This window comes from Thamnophis sirtalis, unplaced genomic scaffold, assembly GCF_051295495.1.
Source record: "Thamnophis sirtalis isolate CommonGarterSnake01/CBP01778 unplaced genomic scaffold, rThaSir2_p1.2 scaffold_11, whole genome shotgun sequence".
NCBI classification, from domain to species: domain Eukaryota; kingdom Metazoa; phylum Chordata; class Lepidosauria; order Squamata; family Natricidae; genus Thamnophis; species Thamnophis sirtalis.
The window spans coordinates 46615615-46628810 of NW_028261391.1; the positions used below are offsets into that span (position 1 = coordinate 46615615).

At 38.8% G+C, this 13196-nt stretch overlaps 1 protein-coding gene across 5 annotated transcripts in view; it reads right to left on the reverse strand.

The window, feature by feature from the left end:
• Positions 1-2486: 2486 nt before the first annotated feature.
• Positions 2487-13196, reverse strand: part of SEMA4G (semaphorin 4G) — a 129168-nt gene continuing 118458 nt past the window's right edge. For all 5 annotated transcript variants that reach the window (XM_087725752.1, XM_087725747.1, XM_087725750.1 and 2 more), the window contains 6 exons: positions 11195-11339; positions 10252-10474; positions 9288-9403; positions 5687-5841; positions 4328-4389; positions 2487-3614 (listed from right to left, as the gene is read on the reverse strand). In XM_087725752.1, coding sequence (XP_087581878.1) covers positions 2767-3614; positions 4328-4389; positions 5687-5841; positions 9288-9403; positions 10252-10474; positions 11195-11339 — 1549 coding nt within the window. In that variant the 3' untranslated portion in view covers positions 2487-2766. The remainder of the gene's footprint in view (positions 3615-4327; positions 4390-5686; positions 5842-9287; positions 9404-10251; positions 10475-11194; positions 11340-13196) is intronic.

The following is a 13196-nucleotide window of genomic DNA, read 5'->3' on the forward strand; positions in this document are numbered from 1 at the left end:
CAACAGAAGTGAAAACATTTTGAAGCTTGCAATTTCTCCATCATGGAAACTACACTTAAACGACAGCAACAACAGCTGTCAGTGTTTTGGTTATGCTAAGATCTTTAGGCTGATTGCTAAGGTTTCATTCAGATGGTCTTTTAACAAATTTGCAGTACAAAAATATCTTTATATGTCCTTTAGCTGTACACATTATCATTAACATAACAGAAAAGTTTAATATGGCCCACAAATACCTTAAGCAATTTTTGAGTGATCTAAACAAAACAAGAGCTATTAATGAGTTTCTTAGTGGTATCTTAAACATAGTTGGAGCAAGTAAATTATATCATATATTGAAGTATCTAAGTTCAAATGTTATGCAGGAAAAAAAATCAGATTTCCTAACGTTAGAAAAGACCATCAAAAACATGATTATCACAAAATAGTATTCTTCAAAGCTCATATTGATGTTTTAGAAATCCTAATACCCTATATTAGCGGCCCATGCCTACATACCATTAATTCTAGTGATCTGGAGTGAGAAATTATTTGCGATTCAGATTAATTTGATCAAAATTGAAACTAAAATGTTGCTTTCTACCATTGAAGTCACTTTTTCATTAGCAAATTCTTCTTTTCTGATTCCATAATGTAGATCCTCACTCATTCGTGTTAGAACAAGGGCAGCTCTAGATGACTTGGATTGTTTTGGGAAAGTCTTTCACATCCCTCCAGATGTGTTAGAATACAACCTCATGTTTATAGCAAGTAGAGGGAATGGTTTCTTGAGGCTTACAGCCAACACATTTAAATCATACCACGTTGCAATGTCTTAGGAATGCAAAGATGGCTGGAATATCGTGAAGATCCTTTGCTGCAGCACTTGATTTTATTTCTTTGGTGAACATTTTATTGCAGTTCTAATTCATTGTCCTGTTGAGAATGAGTTGGATGGTACCTAAATATGATCAATAAATAAAAAATGTTTCATCTTTTTCCAGTCTGGTGTGATTTTTTAAAATCATTTTACTGACGAGGATTTTGTAAACCACTTTGAGTCTCCATCAAGCAGAGCAACATATTACCCCAATGGGGTAAATAAAATAAACTTCAGTGTTCTGCTGCTCCATATTAGGCATAAGTAGCGTTGTCTCATGAAGTTTGGCAGATGTCAAACTCTCTCACTATATGCTCACTATAAGAGCCGCAGTGGCACAGTGGTTAGAGTGCAGAACTGCAGGCTACTTCTGCTGATCACCGGCTGCCAGCAGTTTGGCAAATCGAATCTCACCAGGCTCAAGGTTGACTCAGCCTTCCATCCTTCTGAGGTTGATAAAATGAAGACCCAGATAGTTGGGGGCAATATGCTGACTCTGTAAGCTTCTTAGGGCTGTAAAGCACTGTGAAACAGTATATAAGTCTAAGTGCTATTGCTATATTAAATCCAATCAAGAAAATATTCTCTGTAGTAGATTTTAGAAAAGATATGACCTAATACCAAGATCTAAGCATCTATTCTTGCACCTCACTAAATTCAAATTTTACACAGTTTTCTATGCATGAAATCTATTGTCAGAGAAAAAGAAACACAACACTTTGAAGGAAACAGAAGAGAGTTCATATAGATAAGTAAAAAGTACTGTAATCCAAATTTATCCGGGTAGCTCTGAGGCAAATGATTGTTCATTTTTGACCTTTTACTCTGTCCCAGCAAGGTGGCATTCAAAACGTGTAAGTTATCTTTAATGGGCATACGGTTTGATTTAATATACCTTATGGCAGTGTTTTTCAACCACTGTGCCGCGGCACACTAGTGTGCCGTGACATAGTGTAAGGTGTGCCGTGGGAAAAACACTTTATATATAGTCAATATAGGCACAGAGTTAATTTTTTTAAACATTTTCTAATGGTGGTGTGCCTCGTGATTTTTTTCATGAAAAAAGTGTGCCTTTGCACAAAAAAGGTTGAAAAACACTGCCTTATGGCCATTAGAATTGAAATGCCAGGATCGTAGTATAATTCACTAGTTGCTATTGGCTGGGAGCACCCTACAGCCCTCTAGACGTAGCTGAATTACCACAGTCAGTACCTCTCTCCTGGCCTTGTTGGGTACTCTACTCAGAGGAAGATCAGAGACGACCTATCCATTCACTGTGCTGACTGTTCAACAACTATGAATATAAACTGTGTGTGTAAGATAGAGAACAACAAGAATGCCTAAAGTTATTCAGGGTAAATCACATTTAAGCAGGGTTCATCTATCACCATTCATGATCGCAATTCACCTTAAAAACAAATTAAATGCAATTTTCATATTAAAAAAAGGAATACATAAAGGCAATTGGACTGTAAATTGTGGTTTAGAGGGTTTTATCAAAGTTTAGGTACCAACTTCTTAAAATCATAGTTAAGCCTTCGTTTCTTACTTAAGACCGCTGGCGGGCAGGATTCAAAGATGCCTCATGATGGAAGGAAGTAGGAGACAACCAGACAAACCCAACACATCTCTGTGGCCCCCGTTTATTGATCAGCCTTTTATATAAATATAATTCCCATTTAAACAGATTTCTTTGTTAACAGCAATTGAAAAACAAAACAATCAGCAGCAGCAACAACAAAAAAGACAACAGTAAGATAAAAGAAATGAGTGCGGAGTCTGTGGTGGCTCCGGAGGCTCACTCCGGAGGTAGTTGCTGAGTCCTAACACTGGTTCTTTTGACCTGAGAAGGCGGAATTGTGCAGTGGCAAGAGAGAATAGTTCAGCGCATGGACTCTCTCCCCCACTTACACAGAGCTCTCATCCAGTTTTTCTACCAACTGGGTGTGTTTCCGCTTCTCCAGAATTTTGCTCAGCTCCTCGGTGAAAGAGTTGTACAGTGGCGAAGTACATGGCTCCTCGTTCTGTCGCAGGAGCATGTAGCTGTTGCCATTCATTTTGCGCAGCATGTTGGGTAATGTTGAAATGCCATTGGTGAACTCAGCAGGGAGAGGGGGAGGGGGAGGGGGAAGGGCCAGAGGTGTCATTTTGGGGGACAGTGGCAAGGTAGAGGCTTCTCCGGGGATGATCTGAAGGCAGCCATCTGGATAGGTGCTCAGTTCCTCTTCATCCTGCCTTCCTTTGCTCAGGCAATTTGAAGACACAGTCTGCAGTTCTACACTTGATGGTTGGGGACCCCCCAGCTGATACTTGCCTCTACGCCTCTGCAAGCAGCAGACATAGAAAAGCACAACAATGAGCACAAAGCATACTCCACTCAGCACTGTGATGATCACAAAGTAGATAAAGTTCATGTTCTCAGCATCTTCTCTGGCCAAATGCCAAGATGGGAGGGTTGGAGTGCTGGGCAGCTGTGGCCCCAGTTCTTTGGGCAGCACAGTTAGAGCATAGGTGGCTACCAAGGTCTGCAGGCCATTCTCCTCAGCATAGCACTGGTATTCCCCACTGTATTCAAGTTGTGTGTCTGTCACCAACAATCCATCTACGCCTAATCGGAAGTGTCCTTGCCCATCCTCAGCAAGCACTTTGGTGCCATTCACCATCCAAGTCGCTCGTGCCAAGTTGGATGTCTGTTCACAAGGCAAGAGCACATCACCACCATGCAGCACTGTCCGGTTCTTCTGCACCAGCACAGCTGTAAGAAACACAATAACAGACAAAAGGTTCCTCACTACCCAATTTCTGTTGTTATTACATCCAGTGTCAGCACCCAGTGTCACTTTAATAGTGGGGAAGAGGGGTTTGGGACACTCAAACTGAAGGAGGTAAGATTTCAAGTGCTCAGGTAAGAATGAGAATGTCGAAACTCTGAAAATACGGTTTAAAAACAAATTAACCAAGTGCCTTGCCTTTTTAGGAAAGAAAAAACATCTGGGAACAGAATTTGCAGAAATCCAGATATTTAAGCTCAGGGCAGAAATTATCACAACTGCTTTATCCCAAATCTCTTTCCATTGGCTGTTCCTTCTATGCCCATGAGTCTAAGCTACTTGGCATTTCTATTTTCTCCTAACCCATCACTGAACTTGCTTGCAGGATCCAGGACATTATTTTTGAAAGCAGAAGAAACTCATAAAGCTAAGAATTATATATAGGTTGCCTGAATATGAGGCTACAAGTTTGTTCATGAATAATTGGGCTTTTGTATTTATTTTATTATTGCACAAACATTTATACTGGTTATATTTGGTTATCTAGGAACACTAAGTCTGCAAAAGGAGAAGAAAAGGAATCTGCTACTCTTTCTGTCCAAAAGAATTAGGAAGCAGTCGATCTCTTCTGCATAATCATTCATTCAACTACTAAGAAAGAGATGGGACCAAGGAGGGAAGGGACAGACAAACTTACCCTGCACAGAATCATTCCAGCAGCCCATGTTGCCATGCAGCACATCCTGAATCAGCAGAGATCTGGTGAAAATAAGCAGGACTCTGATCAGTTAGGAAACACAGCAGCTAAAAGATTCTTAATCTCTGCAAATTCAGCAAACTTCACATTAAATTTCTTTGGTATGTATGCAGATTCTTTAATACATACTTATATAAATACTCGTTTGCTCAGCATTTCAATATGCATAATGAGAGAAACTGCAGTTCTTACCAACATTTCTTATTTCATCTCACAGTGTAATGTGCAATCACTCTACAGAGACCTAAATTCTCAGACAGCATATAACAACAGCATAAAATAAAGTGCTCTTCCTTATCTGGGGAGACCTAAACTGAACCTAAACTCACAATATTTTAATAAAGAAATAGATAAGATTTATTTAAAGAAATTAAGTTAATTTATATAGTCTGTTTAATTATGTTTAATGAGTAGCTGCCTTGCATTTTTGAGCTGTTAATTTTGGGAAGCTTTTAATATGCTTGTATATAATAATAGAAATACTCTATAGCTGAGATTGGGTTGGTATGCTCTAGGTTCCACTGATTAAACAATGCCTCTTATCAGAGACATTGTCGGGAAGAGTATCTTTTCTGTAGTAACACCTGCCCTCTAGAATGAGATATCTCTCTCTCCCTCTCCCTCTCTCCCTCTCCCTCTCTCCCTCTCCGTCTCCCTCCCTCTCTCTCATACACACACACACACACACACACACACACACACACACACACACACACACACACCCCACACACCCCAACTCCCATCCTATTGGTATTTCAAAGCGGCTTCAAGGCCTGGCCTTTTGCCCAGATCTTTGGAGAAGACAACTAATGCTCCTTTCTGTTCCCCTCTGGGTTTGTTTTCTTTGCCATCACTGTTCTTTTGTCTTGTGCAGTTTTTGCAGTATTTTGTATTGTTCATTTAAATTACTCAGGTCACTGGGAGATGGGCAGCCTATAAATTTAATTAATACACCATCAAACAACATCTACCTATTTCAGGACCTTGGAAAGCTTAATAGGTGGATAAAAATGTCAAATCCAGACTGATTGTATGACCAACTATGTCCTTTATTGTTGTTGCTACAACTGACTCTCAATATGAGCCAAATTTTAACACCAAAGCAAGAGAATCCTACTGGATGCCCTCTTTTGAATGAAATGCACAGAGAAGGCATACTTCAGACCTAATGTGACTCTACTGATCTAATAAATAGGATGTCTACAGAAGCTGCAGCAGATCCTGAAAAAAACCCTGATCTCAGTTAGAGACAGGAAGCCTGAACCCACATTTTTTTCTTCACAATCATTATTTTCCTACCTGTCCAGAACATCAGCTACTTCTCGGCAGCTCTTGCCATCCCAGGCACAATATGGATCCCGGGCCAGGATGCAACTGAAGCAGGAGATGTATTGTGAACAAGTAGAGAGTGGTAACTGCAAGACGCCACTCTGGGCCCCAACATATAAGTTCCTCTGCAAAAGAAAGATGCTTAGCACCGATTCCACATACTATTCTTGATGAATGTATCTGTCATGGTTTTCCCATCCCTTCCCTAAGGCAGGGTATTGATTTTGCCAAATCAAAGATGAATGGCAGCCTAAGGTGCGGCATCCCAAGGCCGCTTTACCACTGAAACCTCTGCTGACACTCACAAGGATAGCACAGAGAGGGCTTCCTGATGGAGCTTCTGTCATGCCAGACTCATTCACAAAAATGTACAAGGGGTTAGGATAACACAACTGACTCTTTTTCTCCCAGTGCCCCAGCCTGTTTTTATTTCCACAAAACATTTTCAAATGTTTAATTAGTTCAATTAAAGAACCAGCAGCTGCTTTTTTCACCAACTTGGTTAAGGTAACACTTTTTTAAGTTTTTTAATGAACTAGTTCAATAACCAGATTAAGCATGTGAATGGAAATCAACAACTGCCCAACCATTTTTTGTCCCTGTAGCAGAACTACAATCTGGAAGCACCTCTAATGTCCTGGCCACTTCTTCTTCCCATATAGGTAGATAAAGGAATGGAGATAGATAGCCATTATTAGGTGATGGTAAGAGGAAACAGCAAAAAAAAAACCCAACAAAGTGTGACCCTGTTTCCACAATACAAAGAGTCCAGTTAGTCACTGACAAGATCTTTCTTACTGGTGCTTTTGGAAATAGTGATGCTATTTGAACTAAAAATATCCATTTGGTGAATAAAAAATACTTGCCAGAAAATCATCAGGTTTTTTTTATCAGTCCTTGCATTTGGATAATTCTAGCATTGCTTTACTATCTAACATGTCCTTCCCATCAGTCATGCAGAAGGCACTAGGTATAATTGGGTTGCTGCAATTTATCACTGTCTGAGATATATTATTATATACTATCAGGCCTTGGCAGTGGCACTATAATGGAGAGGCTTGCTTTTTCATCCACTCTTTCCTCTTCAGATCATGTCTCTGGAGAACCAGGGAAGTAAAACCGGGCAACTAACTTTTTTTATATTCCCATGGTACAGCTGGGTGGAATTAGTTTATGAAAGTTTTGGTTGGTTTGGTGGTATATTTACCTCCCTTCCCTTAGTTGAATTAGCCAACTGACCCTTCTTTGTTGTTTCCATAACAAACATCCATAAATCTAGTTAAACACGTGGAAGCAAAACCAATGACTGTTCATATTACACATAGGGCACAAACTAGGCAAGCACTTTTTGTCTTAGTATGTGATACAAAGTCATCCTCTATGGATATTGGGTCATATGAACCCATGCAATATGAGTTAATGAAATAAATCAAGGTCATTCTTGTGTAGGTGTGCTATATGAAAAAATGTCATGAACATTATCTATCAATAGTTGGTAAAACGGTTCTGCCTCGGATTTCTCTACTACTTTATCCTTCTGTTTCACCAACAGAATATTTCTCTCTCAGAATAATATTTGGTGTTTCTGTTAAGGAGGATTATGATCCCCCCCCAAAAAAGATACTCTTTGTTGTCTTGGCTGCAGCATCAGAGTTTTCCAGCAGATGGAAGCAATGAAACAGAACACAATGCTGGCATTATCCATGCAGCCATTTATTTCACATTTATTTATTATTTACTCAACATGGATCAAGAGTATTATTCTATCAACTCCCTATCCTAGTATGAAGAAGTGAGTCTCCAATAGCAACTTTCATATCAAAACATCCGGGAACAGACATTTTCTCTTTAATGGAAAGGGGGGGCAGTCTTCTCTTTGCATCCTACTTGCATTTTTCTTCTAGTAAGTAAAAGGATTGCTAGTTAATTATTGTTTCTCAAAGTGATATGAGCAAAAGACACCTGAACAGGTTCAATTAAACTTAAAAATATTCTGTTGAAACAAAGACCATAGTAAGAGTGCACCCTGAGTATATCATACTTGGGCTGAAAAACTCAAATGAACACTAGATGATCGCATAGAGAAAATTCTATTTCTTTGCTGCCATCTCTTGGATTTTTGCAGCCCAGATATGTTATTAATATATATTAGTATTACAAAACTAATAGCTTAAATTTTAACACAGCCTATCCCATATCCTCCAGATGTGTTGTATGCCAACTCTTCATACCCATGCTGAATGAAGGTGAAGAGTAATCCAGTTCATGGAGAGAACCAGAATGAAGAAGGCTTTTTATACAGATTAAACATTATTTCCCCCTGCAGCTTCTCACATTTGGCCATAAATCAATTGTAGCATTTAAAGCAGGGGTGGGAAATCATGGCCCTTTTATGGCTGGCTCAGGAATTCTGGGAGTTGAAGCCCAGAAGTCATAAAAGGGCCATAGTTTCCCTCCCCTGATCTAGAATAAACTTGGGATAAAGCTGAAACAGAGTCAGCACTTTTTTGCCTGACAGAAACAGAGAAACCCAATAGGAGAAATGCTAATGTATTGACTTCCTAACTAATCCCCCTGTGTTGACCTCCTTTCCAACAGTTATGAAAGCATCTAATGAAAAATGTCAAGTAAAAAAAACCAGCCAGACTTGAAAGATTTAGGGGACATTTGGGACCTTGGAAAGAAATCATGGAAAGTGAGAAGCAAATATCCTCACAAAGAAACTAGAATAGCAAGCTTCAAACCATATTATTAGTCCTTCGATAAGTGGTAGTTGCTAGATAGGGTGGACTAAATAGCTAACAAAAAGGGCAAATAAATAGCTTCAAGGCAATTTTTTTTTTACCTAGGAGTGGTACCACCACTAATAAAACCTTCATCCACACCATGCTTCCACTACTGTAGTTGTACTTTTATTTCTTTATTTTATGGAAGGCAAGGCTTGAGGACAGCCTACCTTTGTTTAAAGCTACATTATGATGTTTTAATGGTAGTGACAGACAGAAAATAAATCTGGATGCCGGGTGATTGGTTTTTATTTCTCAGTTGTATAATGATAACAACAAAACTGGGTTTTTTTCACACCTGAATTACACAAGGGAAATAAAGAAAGTTCAAGGTTACCATGAGTGGATTACTGCTGGAAGGAATTCAGTTAAGATGAAAATAAACTTTTAAAATCTAAAATATTCATCCGTTTTAAAATTCAGTACATTTTGCTCTAGGGTCTAATTAGTGGAATTCATTTAATAATGAAAAGCAAGCTAAAATCACTTTTAAAAATAAATTAAAAGTGAAATAAAATGAAACAAGTTAGAAAATCATTCAAAAATGAAAAAGTAAAATATCAGTTATTTTATCTTCCAGCGTGTTGTGGACATGGAAACCAGCTAAAGAGACACTAGGCAAAAGTTGGTGATAAATTCAGATTGTCTTGATTTGATTCTTAAATTTGGATGCAACTATTCAAATTAGTTTATTATTTTTGTAGTGCATGTCTTTTCACTAGGAGAAGTGTAATTTAAAGAGCTGTATTTAATGGTATTGGGAGCAGGTCTACAACTGTTCATACCTGTTGCTTGGAAATGACGATGTTCTCTACAGGTTGGGGGTTCTTGAAGGCCTGCATCTCCTCTGTGATATGGACCTTCAAGCCAATGACGACAGCCTTGTGAATCCATCCATTACCTATTCAGAGGTAGATAATTATTTAAAGGAGCAACAAGAAGAATTAACTTTACGATCTCATTATGTAGCCCCTCTTGTAGGATGTGCTTTCATCCTAATTCTGATCAGGAAATGAGGTATCATCCAATTCCATATTGAAATGGAGCAAATGTACACTTTAATAATGTAGATCTAATCTGTGTTGCAGGGTGGAATTCCTAAATCTGCATCATCATAATATCTTGGTGCTGAAATTCTAAGCATTGAAGACTTCTGGAGGAAATCAGATTTCAAGTGGTCATTTATAGCAACCATTACAAATCAAAGATTTGCCTGGTCCACCCATTCTTGTTGCTGAGAATTATATTTCTGAATTAAGAGCATTGTAAATACTATCCAGAACTCTGTGTCCATGATGTCACCTACCGCTTTCTAGAACAAAATTCCCATTCCTCTTTTAAATGGGTTAAATCTGTTGTCTGTTTTTAAATGAGAACCATTAAGTTTAAAACATAGGGAAAGATTATCTGAGCAGGGGAAGTTTAAAAAAAAAGGTGAATTCTTTGTTTGCAGTGAAAGGGTGCATGCACTCCCTCCAGAAGCAACACAGAGGGAGGTAGACTATAAAGTGATATAAGGAAATATACAGCACTTGCATGTCAACCATAACTGAATGACACTGAGATAGTTTAGTTTTAGGGAAGGTCTGTGTTATAAAGAATATAGAGGTTTGGAAAATTTATAAGAAAAAATCAAATTATGATTAGCCTTCCTTTCATATAGTTAAGAAAGGGGCTAACAACTGAAAGTCTCTTGAGTTGTTAGAGTACACACAAACATACATACATGATGAATTTAACTGCAATTACCTGTTCCCAAAAAGAGGATGTCATACATATGCCCATCCAGGGCTTGGACTCTGTCTACTGCAACCTGGGTGTAGACCACATTTTTCTTTATTAGCAGAGGGGCTCTGTCTGTAGGTTTCACCTCATCATACATCAGTGGATGAAGCTTGATAAAATCCAGTACCCCATTGGGCAGATCCTGGGATGAGTTGTAGCCTCTTTTGCGAGCCCGATTGGTAATGCACTGCAGAGAGGAAATTGCTATAATTGGCCCCACCAGATCCAAAGTTTAATGTTCCTTTCTTTAACTTGGTTCCTTCCACTTATGTTTTAGTCCAGTTCTAATCATTATCAATTAGAAATGTTAGCAGCATAATCCAAGCCAACCAGAGGAATTAAGTTTTCAAAAGGTTACATAAAAAGCTAAAGCGTACAAATTAAAACCTTTTGATGGACTTGCACACTTTCAAACCAGGGGTGGGTTCCAGCTGCTGCTACTGCTGGTTCGCTCGGGGATGTGCTTTGCGCATGCTTAATGCGCACTATTTGCATGTGCTTGATGCGCGCTATGCACGCATGCACAGTACTAAAAAATTGCTTACACACAATATGGCACTGCCTATGGCGCAGCCAAGAGAACTGGATTGGCAGCGTGGCAAGCCAAGTTACTACCTATTCAGCCGAACTGGTCCGAACCGGTAGGAACCCACCTCTGCTTCAAACCGCAGCAAAGATTTAAATGTATTCCCATGTAATTTCCCCATATGCTACCTCTTTTGATCATTTACTTATAGTTGTTTTTTTTTTAAAGGGTTAACTCCTCTGTAAAATATCACAGGGAGTTCCCATATCTACCGTATTTCACCCTGGATCTTTGGATCTCTTATGACAAGGGAGTACGTGTAACCCCTGTATAGTTCATCTGAATAAAAATGAAGATGAGATACAGATGAATGTAACTCACTGATCCTGGCCGTGGCTCTGGTATATCCCCAGTATATTGGGACCACTTGCGGGAGGAGTCTTGGTATTCCATGTATGCCCCTTCAAAAGCCGCTCGCACCTCTGAGATGTTGTATCGGCAAACAGCAGACACTTCTATGCTCCTCCTGGAAAATATAGGAAAATGGTGGGAAAACCTAAATCTCAAGGCTCTAAACATCTATCACAAACCAGGAGAAGGTAAATTTTAATTTCTGTGAAGGATTACATTTCCTTAGGACTGACATGCAACTTTTTTGCAGTCACACAGCTGGTCTTCATTTTTATATTTGTTCGGTTTCCAAAAAATTGTCATCAGCATGGCAGCAAGATACAAAGATTCACTGGGGTTGTGAAGAAACTTGTCTGGCAGAGGATGTCAGTAATCTGAAAATTTATCAATAGCACCAAACACAATCAGGCAACTGCCAGGGTCTTAAAATACCAACAAGATTTTGTTACTACACTTTTGAGGCCACTAAAACTCCCACAGTGTTTTTGATATAGGTTGCCTTTTCACAATAGGCCAAATCACAGTGTAAATAACCCAATGGACTTTCATACAACATGCTGAACTATAAATAGTGGTTTACAAACCACAGAGCATGTTTAATCTATCATTAGTTGTTGCTTTGATCATACCCAGCTACAATGTTGCTATTTTAACATCTTATAACTCATAGCAACATTATCAGATTCTTTATGCTGCATCCCATCATTGTTGCTAACCTGCCAGGAAGTACTTCATCATAAGGTCTCTGAACATTGCCATTGGTCTTGGTATGCTACCTTGATCTTATGAATGTCTGGTTTTAGAACATAAGGCTATACACCAAATTCTTTAAGTATACCATTCTTTGGAACTGGCTCAGTCTCTTTCATGTAATAACTTAATAACTGACTCTGATGACTTTCTGTCATAATCTAGGATATTATAAAGAATCTGAAATCTCAACATTCCTTATCATGCTCTGAAGAACAAAGCCACCGTTTCTTCAGATTTGTGTTTATCAATTCTTTGCTGCCACTTCCTGGGTCAAAAGAATGGAACACACAGAGAAGTGGCAATGAATCTCCTGGGTTGAATACAGCCCATTAGTCTTCCTTAAGGCCTAACTCTCACAAAAGACAGGGGAACAGGGAAGGTGCAGTAGCAGAGGATGGTGAAACCTTGGAATCTTAACACAGAAGTATCAGGCTAAGGACTCATTTCACCCAGCTATTGGTATCACACAATTATGGAAGTAGCAAGCAATCACTAAAATTAATTGCCGCTGGTAGCCCCCCCCCCACCTTTCCAAATTGTCTAGTCTTTAAAAAAAATCTAAATTCCTTGGGCCATTCTGATACCTAACAACAAATTCCATAATTCAACTATACTGATCCATGGAGGAAAAAGCAACTGAAGATGCACGACATTGATATGTTTTATTTTTGAAGATAAAAGGAAGTCTTATACATTTGAAAGGATTACACAAAAAACATCTTGCACAGTCCGAACACTTCTTTGAGATCAATGGCATGGGCTGATTATTAATAAATACGTTTGATATGCAGTCCGTTCACAATGGGGATGTAGCTTCCTGGGTGGCATTTGCTAAAAATGCAGACTTCAAAGCTGACAAATATTACAAAAGCACAAAGGTGCTAATTAACTGAGGAGAACTTGTAAAATTCACAGTATCATTAAGAGAAACATGCAAAAAGCTGGCCTTGGCTTAGTTCAAAAATAAGAAGTAAAAGAAACATGCAGCTGTGGTTGTAGTTACAGTCCATATGGTAAATTGCAGTCTTTGTCCCCAGTTGCACCAAAGGGATCTTGCCAAAATATTAGTGTGATTTTCCTTCTAATCACTTTTTCCTTTTGCATACACAGCTAGTAGTAGTCTATACCACAGCTAGTCACCCAGAAGAGTTTCTTTCATAAAACGCCCACAGCAATTCTGGCTGGTTGTTATACCAAATACAAACCAAAACATTTATAA